At 45.7% G+C, this 23,887-nt stretch overlaps 1 protein-coding gene across 1 annotated transcript; it reads right to left on the bottom strand.

The window, feature by feature from the left end:
- Positions 1-2,923: 2,923 nt before the first annotated feature.
- Positions 2,924-23,887, bottom strand: LOC145455953 (uncharacterized). The gene is made up of 10 exons (XM_080333984.1): positions 23,819-23,887; positions 23,400-23,541; positions 21,726-21,789; positions 20,821-20,925; positions 19,707-19,747; positions 18,419-18,515; positions 14,987-15,048; positions 14,848-14,926; positions 7,841-13,009; positions 2,924-3,085 (listed from the first exon to the last, which is right to left on the bottom strand). Exons 1-8 carry the CDS (start codon positions 23,885-23,887, stop codon positions 14,889-14,891), a joined length of 618 nt encoding a protein of 205 aa, XP_080190110.1. The 3' UTR covers positions 2,924-3,085; positions 7,841-13,009; positions 14,848-14,888.

Genomic DNA, 23,887 nt, shown 5'->3' with positions numbered 1-23,887 from the left:
ATGAGAAGGCGAATATGGTGTCCTAATGTTATTTAGGGGGTCTATAACCCCTACAAAATATTGGAATTATGCGCCGAATTAGTCGAAAGGTTAAAATAAGTCATCATATTTCGCAAATTCCGTACGAATTCTGCCCTTGTTCAGCTACATTTCAGCTGTGGCAGTTGCAGACGTTCTCAACTTTCTTCCCTCGATTTCTCTCTCGCCTTGCTGAAATGAGAGACGCATTATTGGAAAATCTAATCTAATTGGTCGACGCGATACGTAATTGCCAAGACGAAGTTGTCGGCAACCAACAGCGCCCACGAATTCGATGCACCTGCTCGCCTTGAAATCCTAATTAAGAATTGCACGGCGTGTTGATTGATCAGCGAGACGCAGACACGGCGGCACCAGTACGACACTGCTGTTCTCAAATCCACATTGTCTTCGCGATTATCGGCGAGAAATGGCCTACGATTGACAGTCACATTCAAAATACAAGCCTAGCAATCCACGTTCCCGATTGTTAGGTGGCTTGCTGTAGTTGAAATACAGGCCTATGTTGCCGCTGAACGGGAGAATTGAGTAGGCCTAGTAGTAAAGTTAACCTAATTATATCGGCTGACAAATTTCTCTGTCGATCAAGTCATTATCCCAGTGTGTACTCTGTAATAATTGACTGACTTGCGTGCTTGCAATTAAGGCCTTATTATCTTCGCGCGTACTACACGCTCGTACACGCGCGTAAAGCCATCGAAAAGCACACATTCGTGTACGACGTACACTGTTCACACCACACCTCTGGCGATCGCCCTCGTTTATGCTACCGGCCTATTCCGCGCTTGTTCGTCCGCTGCGATACTACCGGGCGTGCGCATAATGTCGTCAAAACCTAACAAAGTCGCATATCTCTGGCCGGAAGTAGGCGCTTGGAGACGGGCGGCGTTTGCCGGCTCATGACTAAATGCGAGCATTTACGAATTTCTTTTAATCATACCATAAAAAAACGCGATTTTCAGGCAATGTCTGCATCGTGTTCGTGCATCTCCCACTCACCGCAAATCTCTTTTTATTATCAAACTATACATTATCGTATATCGTTAATATTCGCCATGGCGTGAAGACGAGTGATCGCATTGATGACGTCATAATAGCCAAATTCGTAACGCAAAACCCCCCCCTTTTTCGCGCTCTGGATACGCCCCTGGTTGCGGCGGTGGATTTTGAAGCTTTTTCGATTGCTCTAGTTCAGAGCACAGATGTCTCAGATACCACACACTGTTGTGTTTATCAGGGGTGTTGACTACATCCTGAATTTGAAGTAAGAGTTTCTAGAATTAATGCCATTGAAGAGTACTACAACACGGCGTGATATATTTGAAGCTTTGGAAAAGTGCTTCAAGAAATACGGTTTGGCATGGGATAAGCTGGTATGTTTGGCTACAGATGGTGCACTGACAATGCATTCTGACAATGTGGGTACAACTGGATACAAGAGAAGCAAATCTACGAGACGTTAAGGAAAGAAGAAACACCAACCGAGGAGCTATCGCAAAAAGAGATCTACAACATCCTCATCAAGAACAGAATACAACATGAGGAGCACGAGCTGCAACACTGGAAGCAAACGTGGCTCTACGACAATGATGTCAAGCACCAGATCAACAACTATCAACGAGTAATATCATACAGAATTAATAACGAAGCATATTTCACTGGAGCGCGTAAAAACAAAATGAGATGGACTGCAAGAACCTCCGTACCCCTCAAAACGAATGCAAATTCTGCAAGTAGAATCCAGATACAATGCAGCATATCTTCACGAAATACCCAGTGATCAAAAAGCTCTTCGACGTCATCAAAACCGACCCTGAGGACACAATCCGAGCCGATATCATCCTAACGAGTGAAGACATGTCCCGAAATCACCACGATTGCCACCATAAGCAAAAAATCATCAAAATCTTCATGTAAATGAAAGAGATGATATGGCGTTGGAAAGCATCGCTCGACATTGAGAAGGAATACGCCAATGATGTCACAAACAGAATGCCAAGCTTCAGAAGGAAAAGAAAGCTTTGCAAGAAGCTCACCAACAGACTCTTGATGACTTGCAAGGAGAGGAAGACAAAGTGAATAGTCTAACAAAGCAGAAGTCTAAACTGGAACAACAGGTTGACGACGTGAGTATTATCAGATCTCTCAGGGGCGGCGGCGGCGCGGCGGCGGGCGTCGAAGGGCGGAGCGCGAGCTCGCCCGGAGCAGCCGTCGGTGCAGATCTTGGGTGCAGTAGCAAATATTCAAACGAGAACTTTGAAGGTCGAAGTGGAGAAGGGTTCCATGTGAACAGCAGTTGAACGTGGGTCAGCCGACCCTAAGGCTCAAGCGAACACAGTTTTCAATGGGGGGGCGTTGCTCGTCTTCGCCCCCGCCGAGGCCGAAAGGGAATCTGGTTAATATTCCCGAGCCCCGACGCGGCGACGCAAACGAACTCGGAGACGCCGGCGCGAGTCCCGGGAAGAGTTATCTTTTCTTGGTAAGGAGCGGAGGCCCTGGAATCGGTTCGCCCGGAGATAGGGTCGGAGGCTCCGTAAAGCGTCGCGTTTCTCGCGGCGTCCGGCGAGCTCGCGTCGGCCCGTGAAAATCCGAGGGAGACGGTTTGATTCTCGCGCGGGGTCGTACCCATATCCGCAGCAGGTCTCCAAGGTGAACAGCCTCTGGCCGACGGAACAATGTAGGCAAGGGAAGTCGGCAAATCAGATCCGTAACTTCGGGAAAAGGATTGGCTCTGAGGGCCGGGTCGGTCGGGCCGCGATGCGGGCGCCGGCCGGACTGGGCGAGCCCGGACCTGCGCCGACGCCCTGCCCGCGGACCGCCGCGGCTGCGCGGGTCTCGCGACCCGCCTCGGCCGGCGTCAAACGGCCGACTTAGAGCTGGTACGGACCCGGGGAATCCGACTGTTTAATTAAAACAAAGCGTAGCGACGGTCGCAACCCGGTGTTGACGCTACGTGATTTCTGCCCAGTGCTCTGAATGTCAAAGTGAAGAAATTCAACCAAGCACGGGTAAACGGTGGGAGTGACTATGACTCTCTTAGGGCATGCTGATAGCCGCGGAGGCCGGCGTAAGTCGGTCTGGGGTTCCATGCTCGCTGCGAGTAGTGGACCATCCACAGCCGGACCAAAACGCCTCTAGATCCGGCGGCGAACGAGACTAACTCTAGGGGCACCGCAACCGAACGCCTCTAAGTGCGGTGTCCCCTCAGACTGAGACCGAACGACTCTAGGTCGAAGTCCGAAACCCCTACCGACGGCTTGCGTTCCGGCTAACTCCTGGTTCACTGATGCGGAAGGACGGGGATGACTTGCGTATTGGAGATCGGACCGAACGACTCTAGGTCCGATGGCGAAGCGAGATCAACTGAGGGGGAGACTGACACCAAACGCCTCTAGGTGCGATGTCCCCTCTGACTAAGACCGAACGACTCTAGGTCGAAGTCCCGAAATCCCCACCGACGGCTTGCGTTCCGGCTAACACCTGGTTCACTGATGCGGAAGGACGGGGACGTCTTGAATACTTAGGATAGGCCGAACGCCTCTAGGCCCGTCCTCTAACACTTGGTGTTAGGACCCGAAGGTAGGGCCTTTGGAAAGCCCCCCTTAGCAACCTATTGCTTAAATACGGGTAGTTCCTCTGCCTAGCAGTCCCTACCATTTGGCTTGAGTCCCGGCTAATCACTGGTTCACTGTTGCGGAAGGTAAGGCGCCGCCTGGAACGCCCGTTAGTCGAAGGAGTGGTAGGTCTATGACCCAAAACCCCGGAGACCTCCCCTAACCTATCTGCCCCTAGGGGCCGACCTGGTCCCGATGCGCCCCACCCACTGCGAAAGGTCCGCAAGGGGTGGGTCCTCGGCTCCACTGGTGCGGGCCCCTGGCGACAGATGGCTGTTCCCCCGCCGATTGTCGATTGACGCCCGATACTTACCGTATGTTCTCTCTTTTACAGTGCTCTAGCTAGTTGTTCTGTGTCTGAGAGTTTATTCACGACGAGAAAGCGGAAGTTCAGCAAAGAGGAAGTACAGCAAGAATCCAGAAGTTTAGAAATGGCCGACGAGACTCCAGGGAGCTGTACCCCAGGGGATGGATCTCGGTCTGGATTCCCGTGCGGGACCTGCGACCGGTCATTCAGTTCGCCCCAAGGCAGAGGGCAACACCGCAAGCGGAGCCACTCGGTGACGTTTGCGGCCGAAGCGATTGCGAAGATCGCGACCAAAAGGAGGCAGTGGTGCCGTGAGGAGGAGCGACTTTTGGCGGGGGCGGAGTTGCACCTTAAAACTTCCGGCAGGAAGATTGACTACAAAATCTTTGAGAGAGCGCTCAATTTTGACGGAGCATCGAGGCCATCCGATGTCATCGTAAGAATAAAAAGTACAGAGAACTTGTGCTGCGGTTAGAATCCGAGGCGGCCAACAGCTCGGTGGCAGGACAGACTGACCCTAACCCAGCGGGGAAGGATGCGGCTAATGGACCTATCCCCCAAGGGCCCCTTCAGCAAGGGCCCGCAAGTTCGGATCGGCACGGTGCGGCCAATGGGCCGAGCCATCCTAGCCCCCTTGAGGAAGGGGCGACTGTGCGAGGGGAATCGGGAGCGGCAAATGGGCCCGAGCACCCCGGGGTGTACAGCACGGCCGAGGGGCTTGAACACCTTGATCCCGTGGGCGGCGGGATCCCAACATCCACGGGCTCCGGGGCGGCAAATGGACCGGAACCCGAAGACCCCGCGGCCGGGGCGACAATGGTCTCGTCTAGTCGGGTGATAGGAGACAGTGAATCCCAAAGCCAGTACAGGTCGGCCGAAGCTCGAGATATCTGGGACGAACGTCTACGTGAGACCCTATCCCCGCTGGAGCCTTGGGATCCCTCGGACCCCTTGGACCCTGGAGGGGAAGGCTTCCTGGATCAGTTAATTGCTGAACGTTCCCTGGATGCGACCCTGGCGGAAGCACTTACGGCGCACGCGGGTGATTTAGTGGAACACCTCGGGATTAGCATGCCATCGAACTCCTGGACTAATAGGAAGGCCCCACGGGAGGGATTCCGATCGGAGCGATCCCTACGGAGGGATAGGTACGCGGTAGTACAACGGTTGTACGCCAAGTCTAGGAAGTCGTGTGCAGGCTTGGTCCTGGGGGCAGTTGGCGGAGTTCGGGGGCCCTGGGGCAACCGTCCCGATCAGAGATGATCGCCTTCTGGCGCAGGATAATGAGTGTTGAGGCTGGAGCTGATAATAGACAGACGACCCCGAAAGGGCCTATCGACTGGGATCTGTTATCCGGGGTGACAGCAGAGGAGGTGACCCATGCTTTGCGAAACTCTCGCCCTTCGGCACCAGGCCCGGACGGGATGACACTCGGATGCGTCAAGAAGCTATCCGTCAACTACCTTGTGAAACTATTCAACCTGTGGATCCTAAACCGTGCCCTGCCTTTGCCGCTCCGCTCAGCCCGAACCGTGTTGGTTCCGAAAGTCAATGACCCAAAGTCGCCCGGCGAGTACCGGCCGATTACCATCGGTCTGGTGCTAGTCCGGGTGTTCCACAAGTGATTGGCTAAACGTCTCAGCATGAGCTTTAAACTTAATCCCATGCAGCGGGCCTTTCTTCCTACTGACGGCTGCGCGGAAAATGTGACGCTGCTTGACGCGATGATCACTCAGGCAATGGCCAAGGGGTCCAACCTGTGTGTCGTCTTCCTCGACCTGAGAAAGGCGTTCGATTCCGTCAAGCACGACAGCATTCTAAGGGCGGCTAGACGGATGGGAGTTCTTGAGCCCCTCGTGGAGTACATAAGTAGTTGCTATGAGGGGGCAACGACTGATCTGTACGGGGAGCGCGTTGTCGTCACGCGAGGTGTTCGGCAGGGCGACCCCCTATCGCCGGTGTTGTTCAACGCGGTGATCGACGAGGCCTTGTGTAGTCTCGAGCCTATTGGTCCGACCGTTGAGGGTCACTTGGTCAGTGCATTAGGGTTCGCTGATGACGTCGCGCTAGTGACTGAGACCGAGATGGGTATGTGCGCGCAGTTGAAGCGATTCTTCGGCGCCCTTGCTCCGACCGGCCTGGAAGCGAATGCGGCTAAATGCAGGTCCCTGCTTATCCGTGCGGACGGGAAGCGGAGTTGTGTAGGTGTTGCTGCTGCGTTGCGGATTTCTGGAGCGCCGGTCCCTTCACTGGGTCCGGACGAGGGCTTCCGTTACCTGGGGCTGACAGTGGGCGCGGGTGGCTGTCGGGCACCCCTACGGGATACTCTCTGCCGGGGTCTCCGGGAGCTGGCCGAGGCCCCCCTAAAGCCCCAACAGCGGCTATACTTGTTACGCAACCATCTGATACCCAAGCTGATCTACGGTAGCTCCATAGGAAGGCTCACGCACGGGATGTTGGCGACATATGACATCGAAATACGGGGGTGTGTGAGGAAATGGCTCCATCTTCCGAAGGACACGACGGTGGCCTTCATTCATGCCGACGTAACTGATGGTGGTCTCGGAGTGCCCTCCCTGGCGTCTCGCCTGGTCCTCTTACAGAAAGCTCGTCTTACCCGGATGAAGGACTCCAGCGAACCTTTGGTGAGTGCGCTTGGACATGGTCGGTTCGTGTCCAGAGTGCTTACGAGGCTTGGTCAGCCTAAGGTTCAAGGGATTGGGGTCGATGCCTTGGCCGACGAGAAGTCGGAGTACGCCAGAGCGCTCCACCAGTCAGTGGATGGTAGGGGCCTGGCGGAGGCGGATGAGGTTCCTGCGGTTCACCGATGGTTAACGGACGGCATCAAGTTACTCAGCGGTCGCGGGTTCATCGAAGCTATCAAGATCCGTGGTAACTTGGTTAAATCCCGTGCGAGAGGCGCCAGGGGACGAAGTGAGGTGGACCCGGGGTGCCCTGCCCTTGGGTGTAGGTCCAGCGGACGCCGGGAGACTCTGTCTCATATAAGCCAGACCTGCCCTGAGAGTTATCACCTTCGCATAAAGCGTCATAACGCGGTCCAGAAGATTTTGACCGAGACAATCAAGAGGTCCGGGTTTCGGACGGTTACGGAACCCCGCATCCGCCTGCCCAGCGGACTGCATATCCCTGACCTCATCTGCTGGAAGAAGGACGGCCGAGTAGCGTGGATAGTTGACGTCCAGGTTGTTTCGGACTTCGGCATCACTTCCCTGAGTGCCGCGCACCAGAGAAAGGTTGCCAAGTACGACAAGCCGGGTATCCTTAAATGGACCCGGGGGAGGACCGGAAGACCCTCGGTGCGGGTGACCTCAGCAACGCTCTCGTGGCGGGGATGCTGGTCGGCCGACTCCGTGTGCGACTTGAAGCGACTCGGGATCACGAACAGGACGCTGGTCGTGGCCGTGCTGCGCGCGCTTAGCGAGACCAACTGGATGGTCGTAAACCGGTTCCGTACGGGAAGACATTCCGGGTGAAGGCCCCCTTGGGTGCGGGCAGGTAAGCATAGACGGAGGTGAGGGAATCAGAAGTTTCTTCTCGGTATCGCGAGGTATCGGGCCTAGCGCTGCTAGGGACGCATCGGCGCTGTGAGAGTGCTGGAGTATGACTGGTTATGGCTGGTGGCAGGACTATGACCGACCCCGGGCACGGGCTTCAGGGGACCGGAACGGCGGTGTGACGAGGTGGGTTATCGGCATCGGCGTGTAGAAGTCCGAATAGGTCACCATGTGCAACCTGAAACTCAAACAATAACTGGCGTCGTCATGGTAGCCGCCCCTCATGGGGGTGGGGCACCCTTCGACTCCACATTTCCCCTCGTTTACCAGAGCAAACCTCCCAAACTCTTGGAAGGCCGAGGTACCCGGCACACAGAAGTCAGGGCCAGCAGAGCCCTCCCCGATGGCGTGAGGCATCGGGAACGGACGCCTAAGGTGGACCGAACGACTCTAGGTCCGACAGTGGAAGTAGCCCTCTACTTTCGTCCCGTGGCGAACTTGCTCACCACGGAGATGATCGTCCCACCCAACCGGAGCACCCACATGGGGTGGCCGAGGTGGTAACGGTGAAACCGTCGCGACTATACGCTCCAAAAATCCGCAGAGATCGCTCCAGTGGTGGAGAAGATGGCGCCCGAAGGAGTTTGGGTTCTCCCTATCAACCTGACCGACAAGCCTGAAAGATCCCTCGGTCCCCACGGCGGCTTGCCCGTCATAACTCTGCAGCGTGCTAGACACCCCGGCAGAGTGGTCCGCACCCAACATGCGCACACGATGGAAGCGCGACGATCCATGTGGCAAGGTGTAGGACGGCACGGTCTCTGGGAGCCTCGACTCACTCTCGAAACAAACCTCCGTAACCCTTTGTCGGCCGAGCGGGCGGGGTGCAATGCGCCGGGCTTTAAAGGGGGTGCTCCCCGAGTGGGCCCGGAGGTAGGAACAGACTCTGGGGTGCTGGTGTGGGATCGTAGGCTACCATGCTAGTCTATGAAACATGTAAACTCGAACTACCGTTGAAGCCCCCTAAGGCGGAGGGCTGGCGGGACTTGTCTTGCCGGGTGCTGGCTGAGGGTTGGTGCGAGGACCCTCATGGGTGCCCCCAATACCCAGCTGTACTGGCCCCGACCACCTGATCGGGGGCCTGAGACTCCTGTGTCCCTGTCTGCCTCCGGCCGAACGACTCTAGGCTGGAGGGCTTGCAGCCCCGCCGGAGATGAACCGGTTGAGAGTTGGGGTGAAACTTGTCCTAAAGGGGTATATGCCGTGGAGCCTGCGGGGGGCCAGGATGGAGTGCTATGCCGCCACGCAATACCCGAATAAGTGGCCGCCCGTCTAAGTACTCGCACCCGCCCACAGGTCGGAGCTCCTGGGATGGGAAGAATACCCCGCGAAATCCGAAGTCGAAGGTGGGTTAGTCCGGAGATCGAAGGCGAAAAGTGCTGGGGGTACATACCCCGCCTGTAATCCCTGAAGTGGCAGTGCCCGAGACCGAACCGGATGTGCAGTTCGCTGCCATCATGCCTACGCGGGGTCAAGCTCGACCCACTTTGAGTAAACCGAGCACAAGGGAGGCGGCGAAGCTAGTAGGTGCGAGCATGGCTAAACTGATTCGAGCATCTGCCGGAATGGCCGACATGGCCGGTGACCGCTGCCTCTATGATTAGTCAACAGCGAATTTGGAGAAAATACTTCTCTTTATACTTCATAGCTTGAAGCTTCCTTGGAGCAAGAGAAGAAACTGCGCATGGACCTGGAACGTACCAAAAGGAAGCTCGAAGGCGATCTACGACTTACCCAGGAAACTGTCATGGATCTTGAAAACGACAAACAACGCCTAGAAGAGAAGTTGACAAAACAGGAATTAGAATACAGCCAGCTCGCAACCAAGCTTGAAGATGAACAAGCGCTGGTGATGCAACTCCAGAAGAAAATCAAAGAATTGCAAGCGCGTATCGAAGAGCTTGAAGAGGAGCTGGAAGCCGAAAGAGCAGCCAGAGCCAAGATTGAGAAGCAAAGAGCTGATTTATCTCGCGAGCTTGAAGAACTAAGAGAGCGATTGGAGGAAGCTGGCGGAGCTACTGCAGCACAAGTAAGCATATTTCTATGACTATGAAGACAGATGTAGCTCCCTACTAGTTTTCATGAAAAATTAAGGGAATTGTCGGCAAAATTATAAAACCGCTCTGTTTTGATCTTCCACGTAGATCAGTGCTTCTCAACTGTTTTGTCTTCGCAGACCCCTTCCGGATCTTCACGGACCCTGGCGGACCCCCACGAAGTTTTAGTTTAAATTTGGCTCAATTATCGTGCAATCGTCATTTGTTTTGTGCAAATGATAACTGTAGGCTTGGTGATATAGAGCAACAAAATGACTTTTTTTGAAAATAAGATCATACTATTCATGTAGAAATTGGACTGACTATTATTATTTCAAAGCGAATGCTGCAACTGCATTTCTTGAAATACGTGGTAGTGTCTTGAAAACCCGGGCCTTCGATTTGATATGAACGAGTACCGAAAATCCATTTCCACAAATATAGGTTGTGGCGAATGTAACAATAACACGTAACGCTTCCGACTACACATTTGGGTATAATCGGTACAGATATGGCACCAAAATTGACAAACAATTTTTTAATGTACATATAACGTCAAGCCTGGTCATTTCTATCTAGCAGCTTGTCTTGAAGCTATTATGGAAAAATGGTTACGTATATCACAGGAGGATATGGATTTTTGTAAACATTTCGAAGTCACCGTGATTGACCTTGCTCATCCAACTTTTTTTCTACAATCCCTCACAAAACATCTTTGAACAGCAAAATGTTTGTATCAGTAGGCCTTTGGCAATTAGGGAATTAAAATGAGTCTACACAGTCTACGAACATCGCTACACCCAAACATACAGGAAGCAAGACAGCAATGGGATAGAGGACGAAGAGGAAGAAAACGCACGCGCGAGCAAATATCGTTTTCCAGACGTAATTATATACATTATTATCATAACATAAAGCTACACCATTACGCAAACCTTTTCCAAAACTCGCAATTTTCCTATTTTCGTTTTCTGTCATAACGTATATTGCATGCACATTTATCCTTCCGTTGAACAACCAATAAAGAAAATACCCCCACACAAGCCCCGCAAACAAATTTTGGTAAATAAAGTGAAGTTAACAAAGATATCAAAATGTTATAAGCAAATCTTCTGAAACCACTGCAAAAGGAGGAAATAAGAAAGCATTGGATTGACGACCACACCCAGAACCAACGAAAGGTCACCTACCACACCTTGTGCTAAACAAAACCCAAGATGAACGTCATCTTGCCAAATAGAACCGCTTCCCAAGTTTCATAATTTCCTATACTTTACATTTATCTATTTTTATTACGTATTCGTTGATACTTTTTGCATACTTGGAATAAAAACACTAAGAGACAATGTGGGTGTAGTTGGTTTTGTGAAAAACAAACTGGACAGTCATGAATCCCAGACGAATAACTTCGCTAGTATACACTGTATTGTGCACCGACAAACCATTTGCAGTAAAAGTCTGACAATGAAGGAAGTGATGAATGTCATAGTTAACACAGTGAACTTTATACAGTCTTGGGAGTTGAACCACCAACAGTTTAAATCATATTTTGCAGAAATGGACTCTTGAGTATGGAGACCTACGTTATCATACTGAAGTAAGATGGTTGAGTCGTGGAAATGTTTTGAAGGGTTTCTTTGAACTCAGAAATGAAATCGCTTTGTTCATGAAAATGAAAAAAGGCTGTTCCTTCGTTTACTGATTCCACTTTCCAATTCAATCTCGCTTTCCTAACAGATATTACACATCATTTGAATGAATAGAACTTGTAGCTTCAAGGTAAAAAACAGTTTGTTACACAGATGTATGATCATGTGAAATCTATCAAAGTCAAAATACGTTTATGGATGAAGCAGTTGTGTGAGGAGAATTTGGCTCATTTCTCAACTCTGAAGTCTTTAGGAAAAATTGAAGCCGAATGCATGAAAGACTACAGATTTGTTGTCCAATATACTTCAGCAATTTGAGTGCGCTTTGCTGAATTTGAAGTATCAGAAATGCAATTTTGACTTTTTTCAACGCAATTTGCTGTGGCAATTGACAGTGTAACTGATGAATTGCAAATGGAGTTAGAGGAGCTTCAATGTGATAATATCCCGAGGCAAAAGTATGCCGAGGTAGGATTCCAGAATTCTACATGTTCCTTTCACATGAAAGGTTTCTGAAGTAAGTATCTGCTTCTGCAAGAACTATTGCAATGTTGGGATGTACATGTGTATGTGAGCAATTTTTTTCATTCATGAATATCAACAAGACTCTGTGAAGGTCGTGCATCACAGATGAACATTTCTGAACAATTCTGAGATTCATTTCTGTGGACAAGTTCAAGCCCAATATCGAGGCCCTTGTCAAGTAAAAGTGCTGCCAATTAGGTAGCGAAAAATGTCTGCAGCCTATATCATTAGCCCACTTCTGTTTATCTTGTATTGTGTTCTTATTTGTGTTTTTGTACCTTTGCATTTCATTCTGAATCAACGCTCGTAGGCAACACACGTCCTCTTTTCTCCTTATTGCTCTAAACATGTATAACAACAATTTCAATCAAACATTACATTTGTAAATGTAATTTTTTCAGGCCTGAATTGCTAAAATAGTAAATCACATTTTGACAGTGTGTGTTGAATGTCAGTCTGCAAGGTCGGCTCATTTTCAATCGAACAATATCATCCCATCAAATATGTGAAAAGACAATGAATACCCCTATTGAGGCTGCGGCCCGCGGCGTCAAAAACTAGAAGCCTGACCCGCAAGCACATTCGAGTTTTAGGCCTCTGAACTAGACCATTATCACGGAGTTTGGTCTTGTAGAAGTGACTTGACGCCAGTGCTAATACTGCACAGATGGATGTGTAAGTTACGCGAGTACGGTACTCGCGCCTGTAATAACAACATGATATCCGTTTTAGATGTTATGCAAAGTTGCTGAAACTGACTTTAATGAATAGCTGAATCACTTAGCCTATATGGAACATAACATTTGCCATGTAATAGATGATTCAAATTGATATGAGTTGAAGTTATACCCATGAGATACCTGAAAGACATGATTGCACAGTACAGCACACTGCCATTCATCCATGCAACAACGAAAGTGGAATGACACCTTGGTTGACTCATGGCTATGTCGTGCATTCAGGCTCCTCAGAGGAGCACCGACTATAGTCTGATGAACCAGGCCTGACACACGCTTGGCACTCTCGACGGAAAGCGCTACAATGAAACGTGCCACTTAATGCTGCGATCCAAACAGAACCGTGTGATAAATATCGCTGTGCCCAGTTTTGAGCTGATCCTGGTGCAGTGGAGAGCCTTAGATGTGCAAGTGTACGTACCTTTGGATGAGTTCCAGAACCGGCGTTTGCCGTGGATGCGCGAACAGTCATCTTGTCGTACTTCAGCGTGCTGCTGTAATTTCCCGAGCGCTTCTTGTTCATGCTGCTGCAATATTCAAATCGTTCTAATATATATCTATGAGGTTACAGTGAAATCAAATAAAAGCTTGCGTCTGGAATTTTAATTTCGATCATAGCATAATACGGCCTGCGAATGAATTCCGAAGATGAATGCGGCCTGCAAGTATAGCCGGTCACAATGATTCGAGCAGTCGAATCTGAATCGAGTTATTATTATAATGATAAGAGCTGAGTAGCAAAAGATGTTTTCTCCGAGTAATGAAATTATACACTCCTCGCCAATGAAAGTTATTTCATGTGGTTTTGATACTATTTTTCACTGTAGAAGCCTTGAAACCTTGATCGGGCGCATCGCAGTATACAAATATATAGCACAAAGCTACAACCGTTGCTGGAAAAGAATTCTGAGCTCATGGTCCTCCCACAACATTGTCACAAAGCGCAATAAATTGGTAGGGCCGAATAAATACCAAAAGCATCTTTAATATTCTTTGTGGTGGCACAAAAGGTACATATTACATTCTGATGTGACATCATAAGGAGTGATACTCGACTCGAAGCATAATACGTGATTCAGAATCGAATAACTCGGGTACTTGACTTTGCCCAGCCTTACCAGTGATCTGAGATGTTACCCACCCCTGCCTTAGAATGTAGCATCATATTGGTTGATAGAAACGCAAAACGTAACCGCAAATGACAAAAAATAGGATATGGAATCGGAAATTGCCAAAGACAGGGTTTAGATTTAGAGCCACAGAACGTACGCCAATGTACACTACATATCACCGCAACGGTCCTAATCCAACCACAGATTGCGTCAAATTGATGGCCAATACGGGTGTGCCAGCACGAATGATATGTATGAATTGAGTTTTTGTCTTAACCTCAAGCAGAGCTCATCAACCTGGCCTTGGTGAGCCTGGTTAAGAACCACTTTTTACAATAAACATCTTCATTTACTAACTAATTTCGGTCCCCCATCCAAGTAGCGAGATGTGAGTGTCGCCTTTATAGCTCTGATTACCAGAATACGCACATCACAATGCTACTTATCATAACAATCCCAATCGGTTGTTGGCCTTCGCTACCCAACAATGTAAGGCCTACAATACACCATGGAAAAATATACAGCGGGCAGAATAAAACATTCAGGAAAAGGACGGAATCTGTCAGCATCATATCTGTGAGAAGAAAACACTGCCAAGCCATTACATTACGCTACACCCAAATATTTGGGTTGTCATTCAAGGATTCTAAAGTCTGCCGAATACTACCGAAAAGCTTACTTTTAGATATAGGGATTAATCAATCGGCAGATTTATCGTGAATTTTGGATTCCATTACTCGCCTTTGACTCAAGTCCATATAATTTTTTTTTCAATGTTACTGGTCACCCCATGAAATGGTAAAGTTGTCTAAAAAAGAGATGTATACCAATTTTGGCAAAATTCCAACAGGTAGAAGAAAAGTTTTGGATTTGAAAAAATAGCATTGATGACAAATATTTTACAAGAGATTCAAAATTTTATTACTCTAATGGCTTCGCTATTACCGGTTGAAATTGATTCAAATTTGGTAAGCATTGATTTCTTTGGCAACTTGGCGATTTGCATGCCTAACAAGCAAGATTTGGAAAAAAAATCGATTTTTTCAAACTGCCCTACAGCATGTTTATTCGCCTGTTCAAATTTGGGATGTGAGTCTGGACAGGACATAGGTGCCCACCATAATTCAGGCAATCGGCGCGCCAAATGTATAGTGGGCTCGCAGTACATTTTAAAAATCAAAATTTGGCGTTGCGAAGGTCGGGAAAACCCGTTCAAAATTATCAACGGCGAAAAGTTGAAAAATTGACAGTACCTTCAGGATCGGCTGTGCTCGCTTTTCTTCTGTTCCTTTTCCTAGATCCAAACAGTAGCGGCCCTACGTGCGGCACTGTCTGAAAAAAAATAGATATGAATTGACGCTTCGAATCCTACAGGGCTCTGAGTCGGCATACCTGGATCGGTCGCTTTCCAAACCCCGGTGACTTTTCTGAAGCCATGCTCGTCGAATTCAGTGCTGCAATGACACAAAAAGAAGATAAGTGTGACGCAGTAAAATCCTTTTTTCAATATTTACCGGCCACTCGACAGGGTTGTAATGACTCGACTCATTGTCTCAAAATACCAAAATGAATGGACTGCAGTCATTGCCATGACTAGGAACAGGTCATATGATTAGAGACGCAGACGGCCAAGATCTACGCTCCATTGTAACTTAGAAGAATAGTAAAGTATCCACACCACTGGTGTTTTGTCAGTTGCTACTGGAACATGAAAAGGGCACCTATTGGTTTTGTTTGTTCGTGAGCGGTATTCATGGAGTTTGTCGACTACAATGGTCATTTAGAGCCGGCCCATTTTCCTTATTTCAGATTCCGTAACTGCCGACTTAGTGCACGTCACACTTCTAGGCTTTTATAAACCATCACTTACATGGATGATATGGCGAGGAGGAGCCTAGATAAACCTTGAACACATAGGTCACTAGTAGTCGAAAAAGGCGACAAGAAACTGTTCAAAGTGACGAGAAAATAAGTAAATTATAGATGCGAACTATATGATTTAAAAAAACTTCAACTCTAAACCGAGCCGTCAATGTTATGACTTGGACTTGACTCGGTGGTGCATTGAAAATGCCTAGACTTGAATCGGATCAAAACTACAGACGTGTGATTCACTTGGGACTTGGTTACAACCATGCTGCTTGATATAATTGATGAGCTTCATGGAGGCGCAGAAATTTAATATACAATTGAGTAGTATATTCATAATGAAATGAACCCGAACACTTTTGGATAACACTCATCAGGGGTAATAGTCAGCAACTAGTAGAGAATTGGAAATAACATTGTATATCAACAATCGTATCGCAAAATATGACGTCACCAGCAGACATGGGGTAATCGCGATTAGTAATCGTAATCGATTACGACGATTACAGCATTTTCAAGTAATCGTAATCGCAATCGATTACATTCGAAAAAATTCCGAAGTAATCGTAATTGTAATCGACTACTTCCCATATCTAATCGATTTCTTAGTGAAAGAACGATTACTTTTTATTTGTACAAGGACCATATGATATAAACTGAACATTCGTGAATGAGGAAGAGATATTATACCAAGTTCGTGATAGCACACACGTCTGATTCCCAAATGCTATTGCTCATTATTACATCAGAAGTAGCCTATTAGCTTTGCTTGATAGTCGATGTACGCAGCCTACATCAGTGTCATTGTAAGAACACCCGCCGTGGCGTCGTGCTGTATATCAGGTTATCAACACGTTCCACACGCCACTCCCTCGCCGCAGGATAATTAATCTCCATTCTGCCTAGTTTAAAATAGTAACTTATGTATTGATGTTTGGCTATGCTTAGTTAAACGCAGTTTGACCGTTGCTACTTGGCGAGCAGTAAGGCCGGACAAAGATTTGAAATTTTGTACTCGCCAAATAAAACATTACGGTTTCCATAACGAAGCAGTAAAAATCAACATCTGGTGATATGTATCTTAACCAAGCCGTCTTTGTCGTTTCTCTTAACGGCAGCTTGCAGTACATTATCTTATTCTCATATGACTTTACTTGGAACGGGCGTCAATCTTTATTTCACAATTCTATACTCAACATTGGGACGTGCCGCCATGGCCATGGCTTCTATACCATGTTAGCCTGGGTCATAGCTAGAATCTGGACCTAAACAGCAATTCTTCCTCAGTCCAAACGTTGATCTTTGGCCGCATATGGAGGTATTTCAAGTTGAAGACTGAATTACGTCAATATTATTGGTAATTGCATTATATTACTATTAATTTCTAATCCTCTCTCAGCCCCTATGGTCAGATTTACCTGTAGAGCTGAGAGCATGTAATTTATAATGATAACGTTCGGTATCTTGTTATAATTACTTTAGTTTATGGCTACAGCAACTTAAATGTAAGGACTTTGTAAAGGGGTCCGAGCCCTTGACCCTGGATAAGTCACTGTCTTGCCTCTCAAATACATGTTTAATTGTTTATGCTGCCACCAGAATAATTATTGTGGCCGTTAAGAAAATTTACTAACAAGTTGCCAAGTTGCTGCAATATCGATAAAATTAAGTAGAAAATTAAAAATCTGTCAAAGAGCCATATCTTATACCCCAAAGAGCCATATATGGCTCGCGAGCCATATGTTCCCGTCCACTGTCCTAGTGGATTGAGATTGACAATTAAAAATATAGGGTAAATATAGTTCCTTTGACGAAATATCAGGACTTTAACTGTTGAACAGACTATTTTGCGGGTTCCAACCATCCCGTATCGATGTACGTCGGCCAAATCGGATGGTAATTGTCCGTAGTTTTTTTTGAAGCCTTTGTTTTTCAAACACCGTTTAAAACATGTTTTAAACAACCATTTGTTTTAAATGCAACCCTACTATAAATTATGTATGCTTTTTTAGGGGGAGACGTATGCATTTCAAAATCAAGCTGTCCAGAGAGAATTTTCAAGTTGATTAAATCTCTCGAAAAGACTCGATAATTTACGTTGGTTTACGAAATACTTTTGAGTCCCCTTTGATATCGCTCCTCACCCTATTGGGAAATTTGGGGGCGGCGGTTATGGACCTGGCAAGAATACAAATCATTGGGTGCGATAAATCGACCTCTATAAAAAGGGGCAATTGGTACATTATGACGTAACAAGCAAATGACGCATCTTTTTTTAAAGGAAGTTTGTTATCTCATTAAGTTTTTTCAGCGCAATCCATATATTGTCTTCCGATATAACTTCTAAGATGCAAAATAAATGTAATCGTGAGTAATCGTGATTACTTTTCCAATGTAATCGTAATCGACTACTTCCTGATTTTGCTGTAATCGTAATCGCGTCATTCAGAAGTAATCGTAATCGCAATCGATTACATTCATGAAGTAATCGCCCCATGTCTGGTCACCAGCATAAAATTTTGAATATGATAGCGTTCAATGCACTGTTTTTTGTATAATTTTCATATAGTAAATTGAATGCTCTCCTATTCGAAATTTCATGCTAGTGACGTCATAACAGATTATAACGAAATATGTGAAATATGAATGGTACTGTTTTGTTATAATACATTGAATGCTCTTTTATTTGAAATTTCAGGCTGGTGACGTAATATTGTGTGATACATCTGTTGATATGCATTGGTTACTCCAATTTACTACTAGTTGCTCAGGATTATACCTGACGAGTGTCAGTCAAAAATATTCGGGTTCATTACAATACGAGTGGATTATTCAAATGTATATTGAAGTTCTGTACCTCCAAGAATCTCTTAAAATATTCTATCATCATTATTCATTATCAATTCGACAAAACTTCTTTGTGAACTGAGCAACGCCACGAATTTATGCACTTACGAATATGTGAAGCCATAATGCACGCCTTGCTGCACCGGTAGCTTCATCCTCGGACTCCGACGAGGTCCGGCTTCAGTTGGCGCTGGAACCGTCGGGACTAACAAAAAAAGAGTTGAATTCACAAGACGTATTAACCTAATCTTTTCCTATCCAAATTTAGAAATTTACCGAATCATCTAATAAAACATTATCCACAATAAATGCTGGAGCAGTGCTTTCCAACTTTTTTAGACACCCTTATCAATATCGACATATCTTTTATGATTCAACAAACCGGACATGATAACAGGGATTTATACAGCTACCTTTGATTGCTGGTGAATTGCCTAAAACAGCAATTCCGCTGCGATCTCTGAAAATCACGGTGTCCGAGGATAGTTTGTGGCGAGTTGACTCTGATTAGTTAGGACCAAGTGATGAAAGGTAAGAGCGCATGAATTGATAGGGGTCACCAGTGGTATTGCACCACCATGAATGAGTATTGTAGCTATCCAGCTGTGATCACTCGCCCATGATATTCCGCTATGTCTCGAATAAGAAACTACTTCTTGTTGTGATGTCCGGAGACTCTATATAAGTGTATGTAACACGTGTTAGAGACTACCTTTTACTATGATTATGAGACTCTATACGCAAACTACTGTACAACGTTCTGAATAAACCATTGTATTGAGTATATATCTGTTACGAAGAACTTCACCCAAGGAACAGCTTCTCGAGTTAAGTATTCAAGTACAGCCTGAATCCCAAGATATTTGGTTAGCTACGCTTCTAATACAGATCAACAGAGACAATAAGCTCTAAATCCCGCAGTATATATTATAGCCTACTGGTAAGTTTCAACTGTTCTGCACCATTTATATGTAATACTTTACAATTGTATCTGTTTCACACCAGAAACCCATGAATTGCCCCCTCTAGTTTAGCAGATCAATCAGTAAATATCAACCTCGCATCATTTTCCTTTGTAGAGAGTGATGAAACTATCATTATATAGCATCATTATCCTTTCTCAAGGCATATAAATATGTGCGATGGCTAAGGCGGGTAGTTTTGACAGGTTGAGATTTTACTGTTAGGTCAAATATTTGTTAATTTTGTGCATTTTGTTGGCGTCGGAGATACTGAATTTATCATTGGACATTTTACACTTTGTAGCTTATTTTATAAACCAACTGTTGAAGATGGCCCCCAAAATTATCAGTATCATGTTCGAGTTTTCCAGTAAAATTATATTATATTGATTTTGGTCTATTAACAAGCTGTCAATGCACTGTTCAAGACTTACCCGGCCATTTTTCCACAATCATTCCACGATTTGTCGGTTTGCTGTAAAATAAGATGTAGTCTTTCAATTTTCGCGTAAATCTTGGGAGAAAAAAACAAGTTATAACAAATGCTGCTGGGGAACTGACTCCGGCGTTACATTGAGTAAATGTGATGCTATGAAATTTACTCGAGCAGCAGCTGCAATTTGTGAGAATGTAAGCTTCCACCAAGTATGTAGATTAGAGTGGCCAACAAAAAACAGGCAGCAATACCACATTTTCAAAACTAAAGAATCGATATCGGGGCTAACGAGACAAAGTGCTGTCATTAAAAGATTGACCCCTCATAAAGCTTGATATTGTAGGGACGTCCTGAGCTGTGTTCGAACTGCTAAGTGTGCTCGAATTGGCAGTGTCTCGAACATTTCATGCCAAGGCAATAGAATAAGATCATTCATATCAGCTGATTCTCCCTCCATGGAATTCAGCGACCACAGGCGAAGCCAGTTCAGCTTACTGGGTAATAGTGTTGTTGTAAAACAAATCTATTTCAGTATTTCAAAACGCTTTTCTAAAAGGTCTTCTAAAATCTCAAAACACATGATGATCAGTACTGATGTAGACGAATATGTTGATAATAATCATCAGTGGTTTCCAAAACTTGGCACAATTGATTTCTGCGACCTTCGCAGAACCTGCCACAGATTGAACACCCCTATCGTAGGCTTTTAGTATTTTTATATACAGCCCTCCAGTTAATTCATCGACACTGAACGAAAAGTCAAACAGCACAAAATCAATCAAAAAACCAGCAGTTAGTAGACCGTCAACCAACTAAATTGGTAGTTTGTAAAAGTATTAGGATTAGGACACCATAACTAGTCATTTCCACATCTTTATATCCGCTGACGACATCCCATTGTGCATTGAGCACCTTGAGCGAAGGAAAAAATAAGAGAACGATCAGTTACAAATAAAAAAATTATTACACAGCTAAGCGATGTATTCCCACCTCTACCTGCAAATATCTATAATTAGAGCAATCAGAAATTGATACTGTCGGGCCATATTCCATTCAGGCGCCAAATGCTGCCGTTACGATGTCCAGCAAAAATTTCTCAACCACTCTCTCACCTTGGATTTTCCTGTTTTGAGCGATTAGGCCGCTTGCGCTGAGTTTTGCCTGTGCTCACGCGACTTGGCTTGGCAACTTTACCCTCCCGAACCCTGTTGGTTGATCTGAAGGTTAAAGCAAACCGATCATAAACGTGAGGGATAAAGTATTCAAAACTACCGATGGCAGGGCTGGATGATGATGACAATGCTCTGGAGTAGAGTATTATTTCTAATGATTCAAGCTGAGTAGTGATAGACATTTGTTTTGTGTTGAATCTTGGCTGCATGCGTACTGTTGAATTATATCGGACTATCAACAATGTTCAATTGTTACTCACGTAGTTCATTTTGCAGCATGACACAGCGTCGATTAATATAAATGAGGCATGATTTGCAAAATATTGATTCACGACTTCTCAATTTATGCAATTCAAATAAATGGGAACCTTTCATAATCCAACCATATTTGAACAAGCCATTCAGGGTACAGAGCTTGAGAATAAAACAAAACAATAAGTTCATACTGGTAATTCATTCACGAAAAGCTCTTTGTCTACCGTATCACACTCTTTAGTGCATGTCTGTTCTGACATCATCATGTCACACGGGCTAAACATTTCCTCAATTTCATATTCCATCAACTGTATTACTGACGAGTGCCACTAATGAAGGTCAGTCGAAAAGTTCATGAATAAATTAACAATATGAAAATTTTATTTCATTATTATCCTATAATATTGAACGAACTAGCAACATACGCATCAACAATTTGGAATTCCCTAGAAAATGCTGGCCTCGGTGTGGCGTCATGAACAAGGTACCAGCTACTTTGAAACTAGCAAGGCAATGATAGGCAATATTGCATTGAAATTGACCAGACAAAAATAGGACTTGAAAATCATGATATTTCAACCACCACTAACCCGGTATCGCCATGATCTTCTATGATCTTGCTGCCTGATCCTGAGCGCTGGCAGGTCTTCTCTCCTGAATTAAATTACTCAATCAACATGCATAAAGCACATTATATAGGATGTGGAACACAGCAAGCCGATTTTCATTCACAACATATTCATTCGATGTTTCCAAATATAAATTACAGAGTGTCAATTATTACTCAATTTATATTTCAGCACTTGAATCACTCCTTATGGGCGATTTTGATTTTCAAGGGGCAGAAATACTCAGTGGGCAATATAGGTGACGCTTGGCGACTATGAAGGTTCTAGAGAAATATTGTAGACCATGTTGGCACTCCAAGCAGTGCTAGTATGGCAATTATTCGTCACAATACCTACTATGACATTTTTGGTGGAAGCAATGCAATGGCGGTTTGGAACTGGCCTTCACTGCACAAGTGGGATATTCCCAGGGTTGTAACCTAGTCACAAGGCTCCGAGTCACAAGTGAATCTCACTTTTTTAGTTTTGACTCGAGTCATTTTTATTTCGCCACCGAGTCAAGTCCGAGTCTAAGTCATCGAGCAGAGGTTCGAGTCCTAGTCATGGTATTATGACTCGAGTCCAAGTCCAAGCCATTGTGTTGACTGCTCAGTTTCCAGATAAAGTCTTGTTAAACCCACTGTTATAACTGTCATATCGAATGGTTGACATTTATGATATACTAATTTTCCTCTCTTTCAATAGTTTCTGGTCGCATTTTCAAGTATCAGTACCAATAGATGAACTCCCAATAGGGGGGTTATACTTTACTACTCTTTGAAATTACAATGAAACGTCGCTATTGGCCGTCTTCGTCTCGAGTCATATGACTTGGTTCGAGTCATACGTAAAGTCGAGTCAATACACCTATTGACTTGTGTCGAGTCGAGTCATTTCCGTATTTTGAGAATATGACTCGAGTCAAGTCGAGTCATCAGAAAATCGTGACTCGAGTCATTACAACCCTGGATATTCTGAACTTGCAGCAAAATGCCCCGAACAAAGAGCCATTATCAGAAAAACAATGAGTCAGATCAGAATCAAAATTACAGAATTCAAACATTTAACAAACTAGATTAAAATTAGAATTAAAGCAAAGGAACATTTTTTGAATTGTATTAGAATTCGATTACTGGCATTTTAATCTAATTTAGTCTAATTAGGCAACTAGAATTATCTAGTTGTCCGAGTCGTGTGTTAACAGAAATTCCGAGTGTTAAGAGAATACTCTTGACACAGCCGAATAACTAATCCTTATTTCACGTAAAGTAAATTTCTCGAAGTACTGCCCTATCATGGCATGGCTGGTTAGTAGGATGATTTCCAGGTCAGCATCGGGCTGCGGGTCGCAAAAATGCAACCTCGTTTCTATCGCCAGCCTATATATATGTTCACATAGACAAGGATAACCATTACATTTAAACGTGGAAATATTGATTCAGCAACTTTCTTGTAAGTGTGCCAGGTGAGTTTTATACATTTTCTGATGTACCAGGAGCCGAAAAAGTTTGAGAAGCGCAGATTCAAGAATCGGTGCATCAAATTGAAAGTGGGCTGGCAGTTCATTTTCAAATCGAAATTTGGGGTTGAGGCATAGGAAGGTCGGGAATCCACATTCTAAAGGATGACCGTGAAAGAGTTGAAAAATGACGGCACCTTTATGGGCGGCTGCGGTCACTCTTCTTTTAATCCGTTTCTTCGACACGACGGTGGCTGCCCGGAGAGCGGCGTCATCTGAAAAAAGATTAACATAAATTCTTCGACTCAAACCTGGCACTGAGTCAGCATACCTCGATCGCTAACTTTCAGGATCCCGGTGACTTTCCTGAAGCCATGCTCGTCAAAGTCAGAGCTACAACGACACAAAAAGAAGATAAGTGTGACGGAGGCCCAATCTTAATTTCAAATTTTATCGACTACTCGTCAGCGTTAAAAGGACTCGACTTATTGTCTCAAAATACGGAAATGACTCCGACTCAACATCACGCATGAGTCGGAACAAGTCATATGACTCGAGACTCAAACGGCCAAGACGGATGTTCCATTGTAATTTCGAAGAATAATAAAGTAATTACGCCACTGGTGTTTCGTCTATTGGTTCGTCTGTTTGTGGTATTCATGGCGTTGTCGACTGCTATCTTCAT

This window comes from Botryllus schlosseri, chromosome 14 (assembly GCF_051294905.1).
Source record: "Botryllus schlosseri isolate E-star chromosome 14, Bs_hap1, whole genome shotgun sequence".
NCBI lineage: Eukaryota > Metazoa > Chordata > Ascidiacea > Stolidobranchia > Styelidae > Botryllus > Botryllus schlosseri.
This window is presented reverse-complemented; position numbering and strand designations above follow the sequence as displayed.